Source organism: Aphidius gifuensis, linkage group LG4 (genome assembly GCF_014905175.1).
Source record: "Aphidius gifuensis isolate YNYX2018 linkage group LG4, ASM1490517v1, whole genome shotgun sequence".
NCBI classification, from domain to species: domain Eukaryota; kingdom Metazoa; phylum Arthropoda; class Insecta; order Hymenoptera; family Braconidae; genus Aphidius; species Aphidius gifuensis.
The window spans coordinates 20,511,740-20,535,332 of NC_057791.1; the positions used below are offsets into that span (position 1 = coordinate 20,511,740).

At 25.0% G+C, this 23,593-nt stretch overlaps 5 protein-coding genes across 6 annotated transcripts in view; 2 read left to right on the forward strand and 3 right to left on the reverse strand.

Annotated features, from left to right (window-relative positions):
* Positions 1 to 6,514, forward strand: part of LOC122855561 (amphoterin-induced protein 2-like) — a 75,059-nt gene extending 68,545 nt beyond the window's left edge. Inside the window, exons 6-7 of the mRNA XM_044157032.1 lie at positions 1,435 to 2,861; positions 3,432 to 6,514. Of these exons, the coding sequence (XP_044012967.1) occupies positions 1,439 to 2,861; positions 3,432 to 4,279 (2,271 nt within the window). The 5' untranslated portion in view covers positions 1,435 to 1,438 and the 3' untranslated portion in view covers positions 4,280 to 6,514. The remainder of the gene's footprint in view (positions 1 to 1,434; positions 2,862 to 3,431) is intronic.
* Positions 6,515 to 7,555: 1,041 nt separating this feature from the next.
* On the reverse strand, positions 7,556 to 11,493 carry LOC122855562 (LARGE xylosyl- and glucuronyltransferase 1-like). The gene is made up of 11 exons (XM_044157033.1): positions 11,041 to 11,493; positions 10,814 to 10,954; positions 10,647 to 10,753; positions 10,395 to 10,578; positions 9,539 to 10,083; positions 9,323 to 9,472; positions 8,914 to 9,216; positions 8,655 to 8,851; positions 8,009 to 8,281; positions 7,834 to 7,926; positions 7,556 to 7,743 (listed from the first exon to the last, which is right to left on the reverse strand). Exons 1-11 carry the CDS (start codon positions 11,051 to 11,053, stop codon positions 7,647 to 7,649), a joined length of 2,103 nt encoding a protein of 700 aa, XP_044012968.1. The 5' UTR covers positions 11,054 to 11,493; the 3' UTR covers positions 7,556 to 7,646.
* Positions 11,494 to 11,606: 113 nt separating this feature from the next.
* On the reverse strand, positions 11,607 to 14,295 carry LOC122855563 (mRNA-capping enzyme-like). The gene is made up of 3 exons (XM_044157034.1): positions 12,857 to 14,295; positions 12,653 to 12,788; positions 11,607 to 12,571 (listed from the first exon to the last, which is right to left on the reverse strand). The coding sequence occupies exons 1-3, from the start codon at positions 13,759 to 13,761 to the stop codon at positions 11,807 to 11,809; spliced, it is 1,806 nt and encodes a 601-aa protein (XP_044012969.1). The 5' UTR covers positions 13,762 to 14,295; the 3' UTR covers positions 11,607 to 11,806.
* Positions 14,296 to 14,433: 138 nt separating this feature from the next.
* Positions 14,434 to 15,782, forward strand: LOC122855565 (hrp65 protein-like). Its single transcript, XM_044157037.1, has 3 exons — positions 14,434 to 14,745; positions 14,808 to 15,097; positions 15,174 to 15,782. The coding sequence occupies exons 1-3, from the start codon at positions 14,569 to 14,571 to the stop codon at positions 15,439 to 15,441; spliced, it is 735 nt and encodes a 244-aa protein (XP_044012972.1). The 5' UTR covers positions 14,434 to 14,568; the 3' UTR covers positions 15,442 to 15,782.
* On the reverse strand, positions 15,755 to 22,970 carry LOC122855564 (protein mesh). 2 transcript variants are annotated; one of them, XM_044157036.1, is made up of 16 exons: positions 22,442 to 22,970; positions 21,747 to 21,991; positions 21,462 to 21,649; positions 21,065 to 21,380; positions 20,822 to 20,990; positions 20,483 to 20,740; positions 20,195 to 20,388; positions 19,777 to 19,922; positions 19,419 to 19,700; positions 18,876 to 19,345; positions 18,520 to 18,794; positions 18,173 to 18,447; positions 17,953 to 18,104; positions 17,698 to 17,880; positions 16,346 to 16,496; positions 15,755 to 16,270 (listed from the first exon to the last, which is right to left on the reverse strand). In XM_044157036.1, exons 1-16 carry the CDS (start codon positions 22,869 to 22,871, stop codon positions 16,174 to 16,176), a joined length of 3,831 nt encoding a protein of 1,276 aa, XP_044012971.1. In that variant the 5' UTR covers positions 22,872 to 22,970; the 3' UTR covers positions 15,755 to 16,173. The 2 variants fall into 2 exon arrangements, with proteins under 2 accessions (XP_044012971.1, XP_044012970.1); XM_044157035.1 differs by lacking the exons at positions 15,755 to 16,270; positions 16,346 to 16,496 and adding an exon at positions 16,718 to 17,523 and having other exon boundaries at positions 22,442 to 22,957.
* Positions 22,971 to 23,593: the final 623 nt, after the last annotated feature.

Genomic DNA, 23,593 nt, shown 5'->3' on the forward strand with positions numbered 1-23,593 from the left:
AGATAGTGGTTTGGACGATACATTAACGTTTTGTAAATATTAATCTTTCATTTTTTAAAATTTTTTTTCATTTGCTAATATAAAAATAATAATGATAAAAATAATAATAAAAAGTTAATGTTGGATAATATTTTTTAAAAATATATTTTATCTGGGACATCGGATACACAAATGTTCATTTTCTTTTTGTGCAAATCAAACGAGTTATGAAATACATAGACATCCGTATCTTGGAAGCCCTTGAGAGATAAAAAAAATAAAGAAGAAAAAATTATGTATTAAAGAAAAATAGAGTATAACTTCAAAGAATCCTATTTCATACCTTTTTCACATTTTGTTATGAAAAATAAAAACATTGCAAAAGACTAACTCTAACTCTTCGTGGTTATACATATATATTTATTTATTTTTTATTTTTTTCTACATATATTTAGCATATAATTTTAAAATTTTTGCAAGTCAAATTTATCATGAGTGAGTATCAATATAAGGTCGACCTTTTTCTATTTTTTAAATTTATTTTTATCAAATACTGTTGAAAAGAAAAAAAACAAATAAATATACATAAAAAATGTCAAAGTAAATGAAGAAAAAAAAGGAGCTATTTGATAAATTATAATTTTGTAAATTTTATATTAATCATCGATATAGGAAGAAGATGATTAATGATATTTTGACAAAATCAAGTGTCAAATTGAGTTTATAGGTCATGTTAAATATAACACTAATATAATTAACGTTTTTTTTTTTTTAAACTTTATCCATCACTCGAGTATTAAAATGATGAATCTCATAATCATGACCCTGTATGTGTATAAATAAAAATAACATATAAAAGATAAGAAAAAATATAAATGAGCGCGAAATAAAAAATAAAGTTATTCAAGCCTCGACCTCGTCATTTCTATATGCAAAGAGTATAAAAATAAAAAATTGTTTTGTATTAATGGAAAAGTATGTTGTATTAATTCAACATTGGTGATATCTGCACCCGGGGCGTTACCAAATATTGAAATAAATTGCAAGTTGACACTCGCTGATTCATTCACCGGATATGTATGCCACTTTGATCTAAAATTAATTTTTTTTTTTTTCCATATATTTTTCTTTCACAACCCTCGAATTAATGAATATTTTATTTTCATTCAAATTACAAAAAAAAAAAAAATTGCTAAAGTTAAATAAATTCATCACAGGATATGACCTAAAATTGAACTGATGAATTTTTAAAATTAATTACAAACTAGTAAATGTGTGATGATTAAAAAATTTGATTTAAAAAAAAATGTAAAAATCCAACTTGACTGTCAATAAAGCTTTACCAATTAATTTTAAATAATCAATGAAAATTTAAATAACTTTGTATTTTAAAATTTGATAAAAAATTAAAAAATAAATAATAAAAAATTGTATGTTTTTTTTTGTTTGTTGCAGAATAATGATGGGATATTTATCAAATATATTATTTTGTATAAGTCTAATATTGACAATGACAAATGGCCAAGAAACATATGGTGATTGTGCACCACCATGTAAATGTAAATGGATGGATGGTAAAAGAGGAGCTGATTGTTCAAAATTAAATTATACAAATATACCAAATTATTTATCATCATCCGTACAAGTATTTGATCTTGCTGATAATCAAATAAAACATCTTAAAGAAGGTGCATTTTATCAAGTTGGTCTTGTTAATTTACATAAATTAATATTACGTGATTGTAAAATACAAGACATTGATGATAATGCATTTAAAGAATTGAAAATAATGATTGAACTTGATTTATCAAGAAATAATATACGAGAATTATATCCAGGCACATTTAATTCAACTGAAAAATTACGTTCATTATTATTAAATAATAATTATATTAAAACATTAGAAAATAATTTATTCCATAATTTATTACATTTACAAACAGTTGATATATCAAATAATAATATTGATACAATTGCTGATAAAACATTTTATAATTTACCAAATTTTAAAGCATTTAAAATAAATAGTAATAATTTAACAAATTTAAAAATATCAACATTTCAACATCTTGAAAATTTATATACACTAGATTTAGATGGTAATCCATGGAATTGTAATTGTCATTTAAAAGATTTTCGTGATTGGGCTATTGCTAGAAAGCTATATACAGCACCAACGACATGTGATGAGCCATCATATTTACATGGTAAATTATGGACTGAAATACCAAGTGATGAATTTGCATGTCATCCACATATCATTAAAGTTGGACCATCTAAAAATATTGAACTTGTACAAGGTGAACGTATAACACTTTGGTGCAATGGTGATGGTATACCAAAACCACAATTAACATGGTCACATCATTCAAAATTAATAACAAATTCAACAACTGGTTTAAATTATGAAAAAAAATATATTATTAATGAAAATAATGAATGGTCAAATTTAACAATAATATCTGTTGATATGAATATTGATAGAGGTGATTATATATGTATTGCAACTAATTATGGTGGTACTGATGAAGAAAAAATTAATTTATCAATTATTGGAAGTCCAAATGGAAATAGAAATACATTATTAAGTTATTTACCATGGTACCTTGGTTGTGGTGTTATATTTTTAGTATTTGTTTTATTTTTATTGGCTTTTGTTGCTTGGAATTGTCAAAAAAAACGTGTTAGACAAGATGAAAAAAGTATTGAAGTAACATCACTTGAAAATCATGGAATGGGTGAACAAGAAAAATCATTAATAACTGCTGTTAATCCAGTTGTTAAACCACCAAGAAGATATGATGCACCATCATCTGTAACATCACATGGCACCGATATGACTGAGGTTAATCGTACACTTCTTGACAACGATTCTGTCTTTGGTCAGTACAGTGCCTTTATTACACGACAATGTATCAATAAATAATTACAGTTATTTATTTGTACATTTAATTTCAGACTTTTTTTCTTCTTTTCTTTTCTATCATTTACCTATATATAGAAATTTTAGTTTAATTGTAAAAAAAATAATAAATGTGTACATAGTTAAAGCAGGTGATATTAAATTTTAATATAATATAAACAACGTGTAAATGGACCTGATATTTTAATGATTTTAATTGCGAAATATTATTAGAGACAAAATGAATTGAAAATGTAGCCAAAAAAGAAAAAAAAAAAAAATCGAAATAGAGTGACGACAATCTATTTTAATTCATTTATATTTATTTTTTTTTTTTCTGTTGTCTGGTAAAGTGCCTCAAAAGAAAAAATGAATTTAATTTATTTATTTTATAATGAATAACTGAAGCCAGGATAACATTTTCATAATACTCAATACAAACATAATAACACATTTTAATTTAACTTTTAATTTTTTTCATATTTTATTATTTTATTTTCTTATTATTATAAAATTATTATTATTTTTTTTTTTGTTTCATTATCAACAGCTGATGGTGTGGGAAGCGTTATTGGTATTGTTGGTGGTATCAGCGAGGACGAGGGTGAACATGCATGTACACCAGAAGCCGAGACGATTAGTTTAGCACATGGTACAAATTATCGTCATTATCCACCAGATTTATTGGCATTTTCGGGTGGACGTGGAGCATCACCATCAAGTCAATCATCAATGATACCAGAACAACAAATGAATATTGGTAGTGGTACACCAACAAGATTAATAAATCATCATATTGATTTTGGTTCACCTGTATCAGGAAAATATCCAGCATCATTTAAAACATTACCACATAATAAAAGTTCAAATTTATCATATAATACACCTGGTTCATCAATATTACCACGTCAAGGATACGTCACAATACCACGTAGACCAAGAGCACCAAGTTGGAGTAGTGGACCACCAACAATTGGTTCACCAATTGATATTATTGAACCAGTATATGATAATCTTGGTTTACGTACAACAGCTGATGGTAGTTCAGTGCTATCATTAAATAAAAGTCCTGAACCAACTTATTCAATGAGAATGCGTCCATTACCAGTAACACCAACAACAACAGCAACACCAACAACAACAAATTATAATACAATACAACGTAGTACACCAAATATTATTTGTGATAATAATATTGATAGATCAGCACCAGAAGGAGCTCCAGAATGGTCAACAAAACAAGAAGATTTAGATATTCAAACAGTATCAGACACAACTAGTACACTTGGTAGAAAAGTACCACCTCGACCACCACCAAAACCTAAAAAAAAAAATAATAAAAAAGTAAATAATGGTCCACTTTATGAAGATGAGGGTGAAGATGGTACTGAAGTTTAAAAAAAATTAATATATTATTGGCATTATCCATAATATTTAATTGATTTAAAAAAAAAAAACCATTTGAATAGTGACCAATTTGTGCCTTTGTTGGTGATTTAATGTTGGAACATAATTTTGGTCTTCCAAATATTTATACATTTATTATTTTATATTTAATTATTTGTTTATTTTTTAAACTCTCATATAACACATCATATTTAAACATAAATATCTGGCAACAGTTAAGGTCGATTATTATTATTAGATAAAATATTTTTAATGAGGCATTAATAGTATCTACATGATAATAGATAACTACAATTTGTTCGTTATTCATTGTATTGATTAATACAAATATAGACCATCTTCGTATTTATAAAAAAAAACAAAGATAAATACGTCATCTGCCAAATTGTTTTAACTAATTAACGTTTCTAATTTAATTACGGATTAATTTATCAATAAAATAATGATTATTTTGTTGAAATTAAAAGACTAATATATGTAATAGTAAACTCAATGAAAAGTGCTTGACTTTATATAATTGGACAGTTGAAATATTTGATAGAATTGAACGATAAATAATTAAATATTTACGGAAATTTGTTGATCAACATGCATGTGACCTAAATAAATCTGCATTTACATTTATTTATAAAACATTATTTTATTTTATTCAAATGTAAAAGTTAAAATATATTTAAACAGAATATATTTCAATTATTTATAGTGACTAAATGCCATAAAACTCGAAATAATTACTTTTTTTTTTTTTTGAATATATTTTAATAGCGAAATTGTTTAAACTGTCAGACAATTTAATTACAAAAGCATATTAATTTGAGCTTAATTTACATTTATACTTTTATTTTTAAAATAATATTTAAACTTGTTTTTTTTTTTTTTTTCGTTGAATTATTGTTTTTTTTTTATTTCAACATACGGCAATGAATTTTTCCAATATACACTGTAATAATTTTTAGTCAAAATTTATTGTTAATCCAGCAAAGCGCTCACCAGTTGTTATAGTCGGGTTACATTTTATCCAGAAAACTTAACACCCTAAATCTCCACTTCCAATTTGGGATTTTCGATTCGATAAAAACAACTTGTTACGATTTTCTTCACCTCTTCCAAATGATTTATTATAACAATAATTTACTCAACATATTATTCCTGTTTAATACATTTAAATAATTCCGAATTATCATATTTTTTTCTTTTCAATTATCATTTTACTTTCTATAGATAAAAAATAAATTAAAAGAAAAAAAATAAAATAAACACTGTACATATATAAAATCAATTATACAATATAATTAAAGATTTGTTGTTTGTTTTGTTAAATTTCATTGCTATTAAACTATTAATCAGTATTAAAGTTTTTATTTATTTTTTTTGTTCAATTTCTTTATGGTAAAATTATTGGTTTAACTATACGTTAATTAATCTTTTGAACAATTTGAAGGTTTAAGATTATTGTGCTCCATGTTAACGTAACCACAAGGGACTATAAGTGCTTTACCATTCTTGACATTTTCAAACTTTCATCTTTCTCTTTCTGGCTTTTTGTTTATTTTTTCTCTCTTTTTCTTTCTCTCTTAACCCACATTTTACATTAATTTCTTGACAATAACGTCAGCTCGTTGTGACCAGGCTTGTTCACTCGAGTACTTTTCAAAAGCAACTAATTTACACTTCACCTTTATTATTGACCATTTTTATTGACATTATAATAATTTTAATCATTAAATAGTAAACATTATTTCTTCCATTTCTTTTTTTTTTTTTTTTTTTTTTTAATGAATATAAATACTGAAAGAAAAAAAAAATATAAATAAATTAAAGAAATACATTTATATACGTAATATATTTTTGTAATTTTGTATTTTTGATGTAACTGTTGTGTGGAACATGGCCCATAAGATAAATTCCTATTTTCATTGACAAAACGTTGTGCTCGAAAGATTAATGACAGTAAAAAAAAAAAACTAAAAAAATATATATAACAATTTATCAATTGCCGGTTTTCAGCGTAAATTCATTGGAAAATTGAGAACAATTTTAAAATTTAAAATGTAGAAATTACTTTTTTTTTTTGTTAGATAAACAAACAACTTGTAAATGTTTTTGAAATGTTCAATTGAAAGACAATCTGATGTATTTTCAGATAAAAAATTAAAAGAGGCACTTTACCAATTAATCAATAATATCTGTTTATTATTTATGTTAAATTCTTCGGCCTAGATTAAATTTAATATTAACACAAAAATTATAATTTTAATTAAAATACACATGTCATAAATAAAAAACATTTGCTAAGTCTGAACTTGATAATCTTCCATCAGACTGTAAACAATTTTTTTTTTTTTCAAATAAAATTACAACAAAGAAAATAAGAAAGAAATAAAATAAGCTGTATAGCACCTGTAATTAATTATTAAGATTAAAAAAATTTTAAAAAATAAATAAAGTTTGACTGTGTGTGTATTTTAGTGTTTAAAAAAATAATAATAATTATTTGACAAATGATATAAATTGTGTGATTATTGTATGTGTATGAAGTGATTAAGTTAAAAAATATTTAAAAAAAAAAGAAAATGTATATTATAGATGAAAAATGTTTACTTATAATTATGCTGTAAATGATATATAGATATTTCAACGATCAATAGATAAAAAAAAATTAAAAATATATTAATAACAGTAAATTGATGATAGTGCAGTTTGCATTAATCATTGTTAAATACTAATACTGTTGCTAATTATTATTTAAAATTTTATATTCTTCTTAAAAGTTCTTTTTCTGTATTTTTATTTTCTATAGATTAAATGCATATTGATTTTTTTAAAAATGGCTGAATTACAATTAATGAAGAATGTCAGTTGCGATAATATTTTATACAAATGTCATGATTATATTTAACCATTAATTTTAACTATATTAAATAGATAAATAAATAAATCTCATATAAAACTATGCGCGATAATAAATTTAATAAAATGCCAATGCGCTGGTGTGTGTAAATAATATGAATATTTTATAGAAAAAATAATCAAAATTCAAAATAAAAAAAGCTAAAAAAAAACGAACATTGTGTTAAATTAATTAAGGATAATAATATGTTGTATGTAAGAATAAAAAGAAATTAATTAATAATAATTTTCAGGAGTTGAAGGTAAGATAAATAATTATATATTTATTGTCTTAATAATTAAATTTATTAAAATATTTCATATTAAAAAATTAACATAATAAAAAATTCTATTTAAAAATGTGTGTACAGTTAAAAATATTGTGTAAATAATTTTTTTATATTTAAAAATATTTAGTCTGATGTTAATATTAAAATTTAAAATATATAGCTTTTTATTTTACGTTATTTTAGTCTTTAGAAATACTCTGAAGTTTTAATAATGCATTTTTACCAAATTTATTTATCAACTCATCGACAAATTTATCCTTCAACTTTTTGAGGCATCTAAAATATTTAAATTTATTAATAACAATTTAACGTTATTTATTATTAAAACAAGGTCAAACATTTTTAATTAGTATTTAATTTTACTACCTTCGATAAATTGTATTTGTTCGAAATTTAGCAATGTCTAAACTAGGAGCATGAGGTCGATGAATAATAAAAGCATCTGGCAAGACAATATACCTGTCAAATAAATATTTAATATAAAATAAAATTAAACAAATTTTATAAATAAAATACATAATTAATGTTTTAAAAAACTTACTTATATCCAAGAGCAGTCAAGTGAGTTATAAATGAAACTTTGTTCCATCCAAAGCCAATAAATCTTTGATCAAATTGTGGTGCCGTTTTAGATACAACAACGTAAGGCTCAAAATCAGGCTCCCAAGTGACTTCATAAGGCACAACTGCCGTCTTCCAATTGCTGTAATTCGTTGCAGCATGACCTCTTGTCCAAACATGATAACGAAATGTATAAATTACACCGTAATTTAAATACTTGAGTAATTCTTCTTTGTTACTTGGAAAAGTGAATCTTTATAAACAAAAAAATTGATTCCTTATTTTATCAAATATCCTTTTATTAAAAACTATAATAACTTATATATTTATTTAAAATTATTTATCAAATTTAATAATATTTATTATTAAAAAATTTTTTGAAAATTATATAGCATCCATTATTGATCAAATATAAAAATTCTTTTGATAAATTCAATAATATTTTTATTACTAAAAATCATAAAACTATTTTTAATAATAAAAATAATATTTGAAAAAAATTTATTTTTCTCAGAATCAAATATTTTCATGTTAATAAATGTTTTTTTTTTCCTCTCTCAATATAAAGATTTAATATAAATAAATGGAAAAAATAAATCATTCCAATAGTAAAAAAAAAAAATTACCTGTAACGTTGTGTTTCAAATGCAGGAACAATCAATGCTGTATTATTTGTTTCCGATAAATTCAATTTAATAATATATGATATTAAATTTTCATAAAGATTATGTTGAAGTAAAAAATCAACATCAACTTGAAATATAAATGACGTTGATAATTCAGATGTACCAATATTTCTCAAATAATTAATTGGATAAAATTCCTAAAAATAAAATAACAAAATTATTTTATAAAATTAAATAATTTAAGTAAAAATATATTTACCCCATCTTTATAAACAATATGATATGCAATATTTTTACGTTTACGTAAATTATCTGATGAACGTATGTAGTCAATAAAATATTGTACTTCAGCATCAGTTAAATACAAAGTGATGCTTATTGTGCCTGGCCATCTTTGACAAAATTCATCCAACAAAGTGATTCTATCAGCACTGCATTGAGTTACCAAGGCAACATCAGATTTTGTATAAAGATTGTATTGATATTCAAAAAAATATAAATGAGTTCGATAAACAATCGATGAGCCCATTGTAAATTTTGTACAATCATCAAATTTATTTGTCTGATAAGAAAAAAATATAACAATGAAATGCTTTTAAATTAATTCCTATAAATAGATTTCGTTTTTTTTTAATTTAATTATTTTTTTTTCATATCATTTTACTCACATTGTTGTCAACTTTAATTTCAGAACATTGAAATAATTGTCGTCGTAACAAGTTACCATCCATTTCAAGAAAAACTTTGTGCATTCTATTAAAATCAATTGCATGCTTATTTTGTACTTCCTGTTTACGAGGTGAATTCCAATGTAGTATCTAAAATAAAAAAAATTGTTAATGAATTTTCAATTTTAATTTATTGTATATTAATTTTATTTTTACTTTAATTTGTTTTGAATTTTTGTAGCAAGTTTCACTTTGTGTATGATCACTCAATTGTACATTCCAAACACAATCCAAAGTAACAACAATATCACTATATTTTTTAATAACTGAATTCATAATATCTTGATCAGCTAATACTGTTTCATGAACTTCCATTAATACTTGTTTTGTTATTCGAGTCCAAATTTTATTAAAATTAAATTCTCGCAATTTTTTGAGATTCATCAACATAACACCAGTGTTAAAACCACGTCCAATTGCTGGCCAAATTGATTGTCCATATGATAATTTTTTAATATACCAATTGCTTTGATTTTCTACCAGTCCAAGCATATTATTATTTTTAAAATTATCAAATTCATCCCAGAGTAATGATATATCAGCGAGAACAGTTATGTCTGTGTCAAGTGCCAATACTTTATCCTGGCTCAATAGATCCGGAAATATTAATTTTAATAATCCATAAACACCAGAATAATGCTTGTTTGGTATCCATGATACTTTTGGTATCCATATCTCAGCTGAATGTAGTGATACTTTAACTTTCAAATAATAAAATTAGATTAAAGAAAATTTTAATTGCATTAATAATTCAATCATACTAATTTTAAAAATTTAAAAGTTAATTTTATTAACTTTATTTTTAAAATTAAATAAAAATGTGAACTTTTGTTCGACTAAAATTTACAAAATTTATCACAATTTCATTTTTAACTATTGAAATGATATTTTATAAAATTTTAATTGCATTAAGTATCAATACTTGAACTAGTTTTATAAATTTAATGTTATTATTTGTCAATCATCAGGTCACATGTCAATTATATAATTTAAATATATAATGCATACATACCTTCTGGTAAATTCCAGGTATTGAATAATGTTTTTAATGTTCTCAGTGATATTTCATCGACAAGTAGATGAAAATGAATTGGTTTTGATCTATAAAATATTATTGATTTAACAACTGTCACCAATGATTGTGTTGAATTGTAACCAGCACATACCATGGCAATATGAACGACATCACATTTTTTCTATAAATAAAATTTCATTATAATATTACTCCAAGTATTTAAAATAAAAATCAAAATTTAATACTTACATTATATTGACTATTGACAAGTTGATCTTTGGCTTGATGTATACCATCAACAAATACATTTGGTATACTTAATGTTTCTTTGGATAATTTTAATTCAGCCTCTCTTGCTGATAAATAAAATTGCTGTTAAATTAATAAAATTTAAAATACTATAATTAAAAACTTACCATTTATAATTTTATATAAATAAAAACCACATAATAATAGTGAAATTATTAATAAATATTTCATCCATAATCGAGACATTGTAATACGCCATACAAGTCTATTGAATTTGGTAGTAAATGACATACCATTCCAGTGAGCATCTTTAAATATTAAAATCAATTGATAATTAATTTTTGTGTTATTAATAAATTTATCAATTTATAAATAATTTTATAGTAATACTTACAATGTTCATTCATTGATAATATTTATTGTATTGTGTTGTTGTTTATCTCCAGTGTCAATATGTCAACAAAACAAAATATCTCTATAAATCAACAAGTTTTATTGTTAAACTGTATCATTATATTATTTATACAATGGCAATTTTATTATGATAAATATTAGTTGTTAAAAAATATATCTTTGTTGATAATATTAATTGTATAAACACTGAATTTAACCATAACCTCAAGCAGTCACCACCTAGACCAGCTTGGTTCAACTTATAAAATTATGTCTCTCTCTTTTTCTCAATATTATAATAATAATTTACATAAACTATTTTTCTTATCATTTATAAGACAATTATTTATATATCAATTGTCAATTTTTATACATGGCCATTGTTGATTATCAACACAATATATCAGCAATTAGTGTTAGGAGTGTTCTTCCAACCTAGAAAAATGTAATATTGGTGTTGAAAATGTATGTTTAAATCAGATAATAAATGCTCCAAAAAAAATTATTAATAACAATAACCTAATACTCGAAAAATATTAATTAATTAATTAATTAGCAACAAATAAATTGGTGTAGATATTTTTTTTTTTATTTAAAGAAATTTGTACAAAGTATTTTTCACAAAAATCTCAATTAATTTTTGATATTTTTATATTACAACAGAAGCATTCACTTGAACAAACAACAAATGACTAAAAAGGCTAAAAAGAATTTATATTACAAAATAAAACAAATTTAAATAAAGTAGATAATTAAATAACTAAATACTATCGTCTTTGATTATGATGAACATATTTTGATGATGAACTATTTGATTGTAATTTAGCTGGTAGTGGCATAAGATCAGAATCATCTACAAATCCTTGTTGACGTATAAAATCAAGTAAATATTCAGTTGTAATTGGATCTCTAATAGTTTCCCAAACAGACATTGCTGTATCATATGAATTTGGAAATGATTTATCAGTTCTTTCACGCATAAATACCCATTGTCCATTTTCATATTTACATTCAATAATTTTATTATCAAGTTCTTTAACTGTTTTATTAATTTTAATTTGTGTAAATGGTGTTGATAGCGAACCAACAAATAATTGTCCAACTTTTTTAGGAACAATACCGAGACCACTTTCCCTAACAATTTTAAGTTTAAAATCAACTGAATTTAATGATGGTGGTTTCCATTTTAATACTTCACTTGATGGTCCTGGACAATATGGTTCTTTTGATGGTTGAAATATAAGACCATCTGGTTCATGTCCTAATTGTTGTGAAAATTTATCACTTAATAAACGATCAGCTTGCATAACTGGCCAAAATTCTTTTAAACGTATTGAAAATGGTTCTTTTTCTCTTATTAATTTACGTTCACTTATTGCTCTATGACGACCAGCCATAACTTTATATTTTATTATATTATAACGATCAGGATAAAAGCCTAATTTTGAAACATCTATATTGTCATACATAATTATATCATAAGCAAGATAACGAGGATATTCTTTACCACCAACATGATCAATTACCATTTCCTAATTAACAAAAAGAAAAAAACCATATTTATATTTACTTTGTTTATCATATAAATAAAATTTTAAATTATTTATAATTACCCCATCAAGAAGTGTATCATAAAGTAACCTATGTGTTTCTTTGTAATGTGGAAATTTAATAACATCTATTTTAAAAACACTATTGTCACGATCAATAAAAAATGATTCACCATTTGCTTGTATCAACAGCATATATCTGTAAATAAATAAATATAAAAGTTATTAATAAAAATAACTAATCATTTGTTTTTTAAATTAATTTACCTTGTTCCATCAGCTTTCCATGATACTCTGTAAGGTATATCCTGTAGTAATTTTATATTATCACGTCCCATTGATACTGGTTGTGAGCCTGGAAATCCAGATTTTGTCCATTTACATATATCTTGTACTCTTTTTTGTACATGTGATAAATTTAATCTATCTGTTACTGATGATACACCAGTAACACCCCTCATAAATACTGGATTTTTATGTTTAAATTCAGTTTTACGACGTTTTGCTGGTGGGGAATTATTACCACCAGAATTAAATCCATTATCATCATCATCGTCATTATTATCATATTCAAAACACCAATCTGGTCTTGGTGGTGGAGGTGGTGGTGTTTTACCTTCTTCATAACGTTTATATAATTCTTCAATATAATCGTTTTTATAAATACCTAGTGGTCTTGCTACTGAAAATTTTGCCATTGCAGCATCAAGACTATTATCTCCATTTTCAACCAAATAACTTATTATTAAAAAACCAGTTCTATTAAAACCATGTGTACAATGTACACCAATTATTTCTAATGGATGTTGTGATATAAATTGTTTACATTCTTCTATAAATGCACGTGTTGTTTGTACATCTGGTGTTTCACCATGTCCACGACATGGTAATTTCAGGTACTTACAGCCATATGATTCAACATCTTTTTTGTCATAAAAACGTGATGTATTTGTCAAGTCAATCCATAAACCAAGTTTCCATTTATTTTCTTTTGCACTGTTAAATAAAAAATCAACACTAAAACGACATGCTTCAGATACTTCATCATCAAAATCTTGTGATAATGGTGTTTTGAAGGCTAAAAATTTATCATGAATAAGATATTCTGCTCTTCTTGGACAATTTAACCAACGTTCTGGTATTGGACCTTTTCCTGAATTACGATTTGACATTGTTTTTGTTATTATTTTTTTTTGCTCCAATTTATTTGTTTTTAAATTTTATTTTTTTTTTTATACTTTTTTAATTCAATGACAAGTTAAGGCATGTCCAACGCGGAACGAAAATACAGAGAAGTTTTTGAAATTTTGACAGTAGGTATATTATTTATGTAATAATACACAATCCCTAATTTTTTTATAATTTTTTTGTCGGTGGTTTTTTTTTAATTAATTAATAAAGTTGACATTTTTCAAGGAGGTTATGGCTCTTATGGCCAGCCGAGTACACTTCACTGCACTTCACACAAACCTGCAGGTTAAAACAGGTTAGAAACTATATGAAAAAATACAGAGATTATTTCAAAAAACTAATATATGTATTATAAAATGAAAAAAGACGATAATTTTGAGCCGTAGATGAAAAAAGTTTCGTCGGTAGATTTTTTTCATGAAGACTAGAGACCTAGTCTTCTTGGTTTTTTTTAAATAAATACAAATAAATAAAAATAGACCATGTTAACTTAACTATGGACTATGTACAACTATGTACAAACACATAGAAAACCGGCCCATATATGTATACATAGGACTGTATAGGACATTCTCCCCTCCACAACACATAACGCTGATCAGCTGATCACCACTGATCACGCTGATGCCTGAAGCCTGATGGCTGATTGTCATTACTCATTTCACATTTGTCAGTTGCGCTGCAGTTGGCCAGTTGGGCACTTGAGAGTTGAGACTTGATTGTTGACTTTTGAGAGTGTTCTTCTAACCTAGAAAAATATAATCTCGGTGCTGAAAATTGCTGAAAATATGTACTCTACTAGCTCTCCTAACTACGCTGATAAAACAAAAGATCATAATTGGATCAGAATTGACAATATTGGAAAAAATACCAATTTTGTCGATATTTATGCTTTACTCAGACCGATTGGTGATATTTCTAACCATTACAAGGATATTGTAAATAACTGTATATTTGTTCGTATGGTAAGCAGTTAAATTATTAATTGTTCAAAAAATATATATTATTAATATGGTATTCTTTACAGGAAAATTTTGATAAAAGCAAAAAATTCAATGGAACTATACTTGTAGATACTACAATAAAAATTACAGCAGTGCCACACATAACAACTATTAAAGTCCGTAATGTGCCACAAAATATCACTGACAATGATTTAAAAAAAGCTTTCTCATACTTCGGATATGTTGAAAAAGCCTATGTTCATCTTGATTATGACGGTGTTCCCAGAGGAAAAGGCACCGTTGTCTTCAAAGATTTGGAATCAGTCGCAGTTTCTGTAGCAGCTTGTACTGAATACGATTTTTTCTTGCACGAGTAACTAACTATTGTTGATATTTTTAATTAATATTGTTTATTAATTTCTTTTATTAATATTTTTTTTTTGTTTTAGATCATGTATTGTACCACTAAAAGTCACACGTGTCAAAAAAAATGAAACAGAGGTCCAAATAAATGATGATATTAATAATGACTTCGTTATTAATCCATTTTTTGCCAGACGAAATGGTGCACGTGATTTTGATGGTCTTGATGATGTTGATGAAAACAACAAAGAAGCTCTTGAACAACTAAAAAAACAGTCTCAAATCAAAGTTAAAGAAGAAGTTGAGTCCTTGGTGAAAAAAACCTGGCGGAGTCTACATCCACCTGCAGTCTAAATCTGTAAGAATTATTCAATTTAATTGATAACCAAAAATTGAGGCAACTAAAATGAACATAATGAAAAAACATTATCAACATTATAACTCAGTACTTTCTTCTTTTAAAATCGTCTTGAACGTTTCAACTCATTCAGCATCAATTTCAACAGTTTCCATATTTCAAGTTATTCTCAGTTATTCTATAAAAAAAAAAATATATCAATTATTTACTTAATTAATAATATGTTATTGATTATTTATTATTTCAGTAAATCAATAACAGGTTAATTAAATTCTCATAAACCTCAAATAATTATAAATGCCATCTGTATAAAATAAACAAATTTCGTTTAATTCAAGACTTTTTTCTTTCTTTTTACAAAACAATTATAATTTATAAAAAAAAAAAAAATTATTTCTTTCTTCAAAAATGTTATGGCCTAGAAGTTCATTTCTATTATGGAGAATAATTCTTTTTTTCATCAAAAAATTTTCTCAGTGCAAAACTAATTCTATTTTTACTTGTTTCATTTCGATTAAAATAAAAAATGTATGGAATTTTTGATGAAAGTAATGTAATTATATCAGAAAAGATAAAGTTAATTTTAATATCTAAATATAAAATAGTCTCGATGATTGAATGAATAAATGATTAAATTAAAATTAAATGAATTTTCTGTTTTATTTTTTTTTTTTTTCGAGGTTTGACTGATGTGCTTAACTATTAACTAATTAGAAAATTATATTAAATTATTCAATAACAGTAGCTTTTCCAGTAAGTGTGGATGAGTCTTCATCAATATCTTCATCTATTTTTCGCATTCTTTGAAAATCAGCACCTCGAGATCTAAACAATTGTATTATGAAATTAAAAGATAGTAATTATTAAATAATAATAATTAATTATTAAAATAAAATGTACCTCATTTGTACTTCTTCTCGTTCACGTTCTTTTCTACGACTCTCTAAGCTTCGATAAGCCACACAAACAATTATCATTAAAATTGGTATCAATGCTCCAAATATTATTCCCCATGTAATTCCAGCTTGACGTGCACTAAATTCCTGTTGTCCTATTTATAATTATAATCAAAAAATAATTGTAGTAATTTTCAAATTAAAAAAAAACAAAATGTAATGGAAATTTCCGTTCCACATTTAAAAAGTAATAAAATTCATTACAAGTTTTATCTAACAATATTCAATAGAAAAAAATATTATGTTAGTATGGCTAAGCAATGATAGTTTTTTTTTTTTTTTTGTTTTTGTGGAATAGAAATTTCCTAAATACATATTTTTTGCAGTAGAAAAAATTTTTGTTTATTCAAATTTAATTTACAAATAGATGTTTATTAAATTAATAAAACACAAGTTATACAATTTTTTTTTTTATTTTAAAGTTTGTAATAAAATTATAAATATTTCTTTTTATTAATAATTAATTCACTGTAAAGCAATGCATAGTATTTTCTATTCCACAAAAAAATTGATGTTATAAAAAATTTTCTTATAAATATTTTCGATAATTAAATGTTACTGTTAATATTTATAAAATAATAATAATAACTAGACAAAATTAATAAACTTGAACCAGATTGAAAATAGTATTTAAAAATAAAATAAAGTTTTTTTTTTTTTCGATATAATTAATTGTCTAAACATTGCTCTCTTTACTCTGTTGAGTATCTAATCGTTTAATTGAATTAGTTGTATCAGAATCATCAAGTGATAGTGGTTCTTTGAGATCCCAATCTTTATCTTCAAATTCAACATTTGGTTTATTTGGTAATGGCTCATGTGTACGATATACTTTATCATACAAACGACGTTTTGTGCCAATACCACTTAAACTTGATTCACTTGATGGTGACATTTGTATATCAGATATTTTTGATGGTGTTTCTTGACGTGGTAGTGATAAATCATTGTATACACCAGAACTACGTTCCGAATATCTCCATGATCTTGCTGGATTATTATCATCACGATTTTGACGTGCACACATAAAACCAATTGCAATTAAAATTATTGCTGGAATTATTATTGCACCCATGATACGAATTGTTGACCAAGCTGTCCTTTGTGAATACTCGACCTGTCCTGAATTTTTTTTTTTGTTTTTGGGTTTTTTTGTTTATTTGTTTTCCATTTTTATATGAAATTCTTATTTTAATTTTGTCTTTATATTATTAATTTAAAAAATATGTTAAAGCAATTTATGAATGTTAATAAAATTTACATAAAAAATTACAATTAAGTAAATAAAATACTCACGTAAACACTCAGTGTAACCGTATTCTGGTACATCCCATCGACCATCAGGCATACATGTACGTCGTTGATCACCAATTAATACAAAATCTTGATTACATTCAAATGTAACTTTAGTACCAGGTACAAATAAAAAATTACTCTTACGTCCAAATCTTGGAGTTTCAAGAATACCACAAGTTGATGCTAAATATTTAAATTTAATTAAATTATTATTTAAAGAAAGGATATATATTTTAAGTTTGTTATTTATCTTACTTCTTCTGGAATTAATTGCCTTGATTTGTGACAATGAGTCGTGATAATTTTTAGTAAAATGTGCCAAGTCTCGATTTAAAGTCAGTGCATAATCATACTGACATTGATATGATTCACCACAGAGTTCTTCAGCTCTCAGTATATCGACAGTTCTAAAAATAAATAAAACAAATTAATAAATCATTTGTGTATATTTTAAAAAATTAATAAAATAAAATACCGATTTGGTGGTAATATATCTTGAGGTGATTTTCTCCATTCTGGTTCAAAAGTTATATTTGAATAATAACTAGCTGTTCTTCCAAATTCACGTGTAAATAATGCAGCACCTTTGTATCTATTTTCTTTGTCTTCAAGTAGCCAATGTATTGCAAAATCTTTGTGAGTTGATTCGAAATTATTAAATGTTGGCAATGCAATTTGACGTCCATCAGGTAGCATAAAATCATCAACTTTGTCATTATTCCATTTACCAAATAGTCCTTTTGTTTTGTTCTAAAAATTAAATATATAATTTTTTAAATAATATAATATATTTTGTTAGTTAATTTATAATAAATAATTTACAATATATGTCCATGGCAAATAAACACGAGCTGTCATGAATCCTTGATTTTCAACAACCTCAACACCAGCACCAGTATCAAACATAATGACAATTTCACTTTGATTTAAAATATACGTTGGTGTATAAACCACAACACCTGGAAAATGCTGAAATTTTAAAGATGTTCTATCGAAATAAACACGTTTTCCATCGGCAAATACATCAAGTCGATATCTCCACTGTGCTATTGGTGGTCTTACTCGTACTTCAATTGTCGCTGAATTATTACCACGTGCTAAATTAAACAACAAGTTCCATATGATAAATATTAAAATACTTTTATACTTTTCAACATATCAAGAAAATATTTAATTACCAACGATTGATGTCAATTGAGTACCACGAACTTCACCATAAAAATTATTTCCAACTTGTTCAAATCTTCCTTGAACATCTAATTTATCTTTTTGAGTATCAACACGAACCAATACAAATTCACCTTTTCCATTGAATGTATAAGCAAGATCATCAAATGTAACAATATGAGGATCACCAAAAATAGCAGCAACTGCTGGTGATTGATATGCAACACAATCTTGTGATGGTCGTCTTTCAAATCTAAATGTTTCACATCCAACAGCTTGTTCATCTTGCCATAAACAACAAAAATACATTGGTATTGTATCATGATACCAGTTTGATAATGATGGTACTTTATTTGCTTCACTCCAAGGTAAATAGCCAAGATTGTGAGATCTATGAGGTCTTGAACCCCATTGTTGATCATAACTCAACATTAAATATTCATTTTTATCATAACAACATTGTTGCTCTGATCCATCCAAGCTTTAAATAATTTTTTAAATTATATTTATTGTTTATTTATTAAATTAAAATATATATGGTGGCATGTACTTACTTTGGTGCACCAGTTTTTACACAATGGATTGCTCCACTGTTGTAATAACAATCAGGATTTGAATCTTTATCACAATCATAATCTGGTAAAAAACGTCCCTTGTCATATAATGCATGCTCGAGTTTACATGGGCATTGAGCTACTTCAGCAGCAAAATTTTTTAAATATCTATCATTCATAATCCATTTGTCACATAATTTTTGTGGCCATTTTGATCCATATCTACGTTCCCATTGAGGACCAAAATACCATGCTAATGGTATTGGTCGACTCCACAGTGTTCTTTAAATGAATAAAATAATTTTTTTTTTTAAACTGAGATTTTTACAAATTAAATAATTATAGATTAATTACTTACGGAGTTATTGATAGTCCAGAATAAAGTGCTGGTTCTGTTAAATTTATTTGTATAAAACCAAATTGCATGTCATATTGAAATTCAGATTCACGATTTCTATATGAGGCAGGTACAATTATATATTCTCCAGCATTTGGTATATCTTTCTAAAAAGGTCATTTTAAATATTTATAAAATTTAAATATAATTCTATTAAATGACATACAGTTGAAATAAATTTATCACCAAATTATTATAAAATATATTTTTCAGTGACTAAAATAAATGAGCTTGCAATTATATTTTAAATTAAATTAAAAATTTAATGAGTTCTCAATTATATTTTAAAATCAAATTAAAAAATATAATTGGAATAATTATTAAAAATTAAAAATTTTATTTTATATAAAGTTTTAAAAATTAAAAAAAAAATTCTTACTGTAAGGGTATCAATATATTGAAATTCTGGACGAATTGTTGTCTCACGATATCCCCAAATTGATATTTGAATACCAGCAAGTAAATTACTTGTTAAATTATATGCATCCCAAGTTATTTTTATTTCACGAGGATCACGTTCATGAACTGCTCTTGTTGAAAAAAATATTTTTTCAGTTGCTGTTGCTGGTGTTTCTATTAAATAAATAAATAAATAAATAAATAAATTATTCTTATTATTAATAAATAATAGTACATTTAAATTTATAAAATCCAAAAATTTATATACCAATAAAATATTTTCCTTTCCAATCATAACGTCCACTATTTATTGCAATTGCAAATCTGATATATCCTTCAGCTTTAACAAATGGCTGTATGCAAATTGCACGATTTGTATCAATAACAGTACCAACAACTTCTTCCGTATCAAATCGACATCTGACCTTGTCATTTGGTTCAAAGCATGGTCCAGTTATATTGACAACAGTGCCACCCAACATGTTACCACTTTCAGGAGCAAAAACAAGTGGTAAATGTGCTCCAGCTATTATTATTATTATTTTAAAATTAATTTTCTAATGAAATTTAATTATTAAAAATTATTATTAATATATATTTAACAAACCAATATCTTTATTGCATGTTCCCAGCATTATTTTTTCATCAATTCTAAATATATGACGTCCCTTAAAACCATTTGCCCAACCACGTCCAGTTAAATCACGAAGAGTTGACATTTGAGAGTATGGTTTGTACTCATAACTTTGTGTACCATTTCCAGCATTGAATCCAATCTAAATTAAAATTTAAAAATATTTTTTAAATTGAAAAATCATATATTAAGAATAAAAAAATAATGTTTACATACATAAGCTGGAACTCCACCCTCTCCACCAGTTGTATCACCACCAGCTTCAGTATGTGATGTCCATTGTATATTTAAATAATTAAATATTGCATAAGTAAATACTTCATCAGTTGCTAAAACCATTTGAAATGTATTTGTCTTGTAGAGTGAATTATCAATACCACCAGCAAATGACATATTTTTCCAGGTAATAATAACAGCATGTTTTGGCTCAAATGTATTTGAACCAACAACAGCCTCACGTATATCCCATTTAACACGTTCACGCATTTCAACACCAAATTGATCAGTTCGTTTTTGCAAGTCTCTCTCCATTCTTAATATTATTTTTTAAAATATACACTATTAATAGAAGCCATTTAAAAACATAGAAATATTTTATTTATTTTTTAATTACCTGAAATAAACACCTGGTCGTCGTTGATCCTGATCAGTTGGTCTGAGTGAACCAATTCTACATTTACTAAAAAATATTCCAATGAATGCTGGGTCATTTTTTTTTGGCCAATCTTTTACTGGAAATACAAGTGGATATGTATAATGATCTGGGGGATCACTGAATTCTAAATATCCATTCATGGAAATCTATTTAAAGAAAGAAATGGTTATTAATTATTAACACCACATCCGCTACTTAAATGACTGTGCTCGATATTCATTGTAAATAATAAATAAAACAAACCCGTGTATAATTATAACGAAAGCCGAAAAATGGTAATTGAAAATTTAAATTCTTGTGAATCTGGGGCATGGATGAATGAACGTCTGTCTGATAATCTCCATTTCCATTGTCACCACCTTTATCAAAATACCAGTACATCATTTCAGAACGTATTTTTTTCCATCTTGCTTCATCAATAACACCCATTGTATTTCTATTCATATCTGGTGTTGGTGCATATCTTTCAGCTTCAGGATCATCTGAATCTATTAATTTATTTTATATTAAAATAATTAAATTAACAATGTAACATAAATTCATGAAAAAAAAAAGAATAAAAACTAATTTAATTATCATCAAATTAATTTTTTTTCTTTTCTTTTAATTTTAAATATTCTATGGTTAAAGGCGTAGGTAGTATTCATCTATGATTCACCGACAATTCACGCAAAAGTGAGTAACTGATAAGATCAGATAACAAAGTATATAATCTCAGTTGACATCCAACAAATAATGCAAGGTGGCAGAGAATATTTGAAAGAAAAATACAAAAATAAATTTAAATTTTAGGTGATTATATAATAATAATAATAAAAATTAAATTAATTTTTTAACAAATTTGATTAATAAATTAATAAATAATATGAAAATTAAAATTTATTTTATAATAATAATAATTTTAAAATGGTTACGCCCAATGATAACGATAAACTCACCATAACTCACGTATTTTCCAATTTTTTCTTCACCAATACCACGAGAAAAACTTTTGAATAATTGATCTGGATCTTCCAGTTTTTCGTCATTGTTATTAATTTTATTATCAACAGATTTATTATTATTTTCACGAGAATTTATGTGCTCAACGTTACTGGGAATAATTGAGTCTTCATCATCAAATTTTTCAACTAAATCAGATAGATCTAATGACTTTTTTTCTTCATCGGGTGATGATGATGTTTCTGGTTTAACTGTATCAGCGATTTCTGATGATTCAATGTTGATTGGATTTAACTTTAAATTTTCTAAAGTATTGTTACAATCATGACTTGATATTGTACCAACGAGAATAAATATTATTACGGTTACAATCATTGTTATTCTGTTGGCAGATGACAATGATTGACCAAAGAAATTCCACCGCATCAATAACTTTTTTATTTTTTTTGTTTTTTCTTTTAAAAATGAACAGGTAATGTTACTGCCAGTGAATAAAGTGTGTGACTGAGTTGGTCCACACACTTTTACAATACTGATAATACCGGATATTTAATCGCATTATTTTGTGATAACGCGAGGTGTCTTATCATACGTATCTCTATTTTTATGAGATGACAAACACGTATCACACATAGGCCCTTTCGGCCTACTTTTTTTTTATCCACAAATTTTTATATTAGACGTGTATTTTTTTTTCTAAATATTCTGTTAGTTTGAGCTGATAAAAAATTAAAAATTCATATGAATAAATTAATTTTTTATTTATTTTATAATAATAGAAACGAAAAAAATTTAGCTCAATATTAAAATAATTTTTTTTTATAATAAAATTAATTTCTAAATTATACATTATTTATTTTAAGTACTGAATAACCACTTTATTTTTTTTTATTATTAAAAAAATATTTTTCTGCTGGAAAAAATTTAAAAACAAATTCCAAAAAATTATATTTACTATTTATCAGTTTACTAAATTTATATCTTAACAAAAAAATATAGCTTCCAAAATTGTTTTAGCTATGATTGTTTAGAATTCTTCCCTCTATTATCAAATAAATTTTTAAGACAATTCTTCATTGCGTTTAGCTGCTAGAAAAAAAATAAAATAAAAATCCAAAAAATTATATAATCCATTTACTAACAAAAAT

Coding starts and splice junctions, on each gene's coding strand:
- LOC122855563 (XM_044157034.1), bottom strand. CDS start 13,761: ATGTCAAATCGTAATTCAGGAAAAGGTCCAATACCAGAACGTTGGTTA. Junction 12,789..12,856: donor TGGAAAGCTGATGGAACAAG/GTAAATTAATTT, acceptor ATTTATTTACAG/ATATATGCTGTTGATACAAG. Junction 12,572..12,652: donor ATGATACACTTCTTGATGGG/GTAATTATAAAT, acceptor TTTGTTAATTAG/GAAATGGTAATTGATCATGT.
- LOC122855565 (XM_044157037.1), top strand. CDS start 14,569: ATGTACTCTACTAGCTCTCCTAACTACGCTGATAAAACAAAAGATCAT. Junction 14,746..14,807: donor ACTGTATATTTGTTCGTATG/GTAAGCAGTTAA, acceptor TATTCTTTACAG/GAAAATTTTGATAAAAGCAA. Junction 15,098..15,173: donor TACGATTTTTTCTTGCACGA/GTAACTAACTAT, acceptor TTTTTGTTTTAG/ATCATGTATTGTACCACTAA.
- LOC122855562 (XM_044157033.1), bottom strand. Junction 10,579..10,646: donor TTGTCAATAGTCAATATAAT/GTAAGTATTAAA, acceptor TTTTATTTATAG/AAAAAATGTGATGTCGTTCA. Junction 8,852..8,913: donor ATATTGTTTATAAAGATGGG/GTAAATATATTT, acceptor TTTTATTTTTAG/GAATTTTATCCAATTAATTA.
- LOC122855564 (XM_044157035.1), bottom strand. CDS start 22,871: ATGCGGTGGAATTTCTTTGGTCAATCATTGTCATCTGCCAACAGAATA. Junction 21,381..21,461: donor CGACCAGGTGTTTATTTCAG/GTAATTAAAAAA, acceptor AATAATATTAAG/AATGGAGAGAGACTTGCAAA. Junction 18,105..18,172: donor GATATATTACCACCAAATCG/GTATTTTATTTT, acceptor ATTTATTTTTAG/AACTGTCGATATACTGAGAG.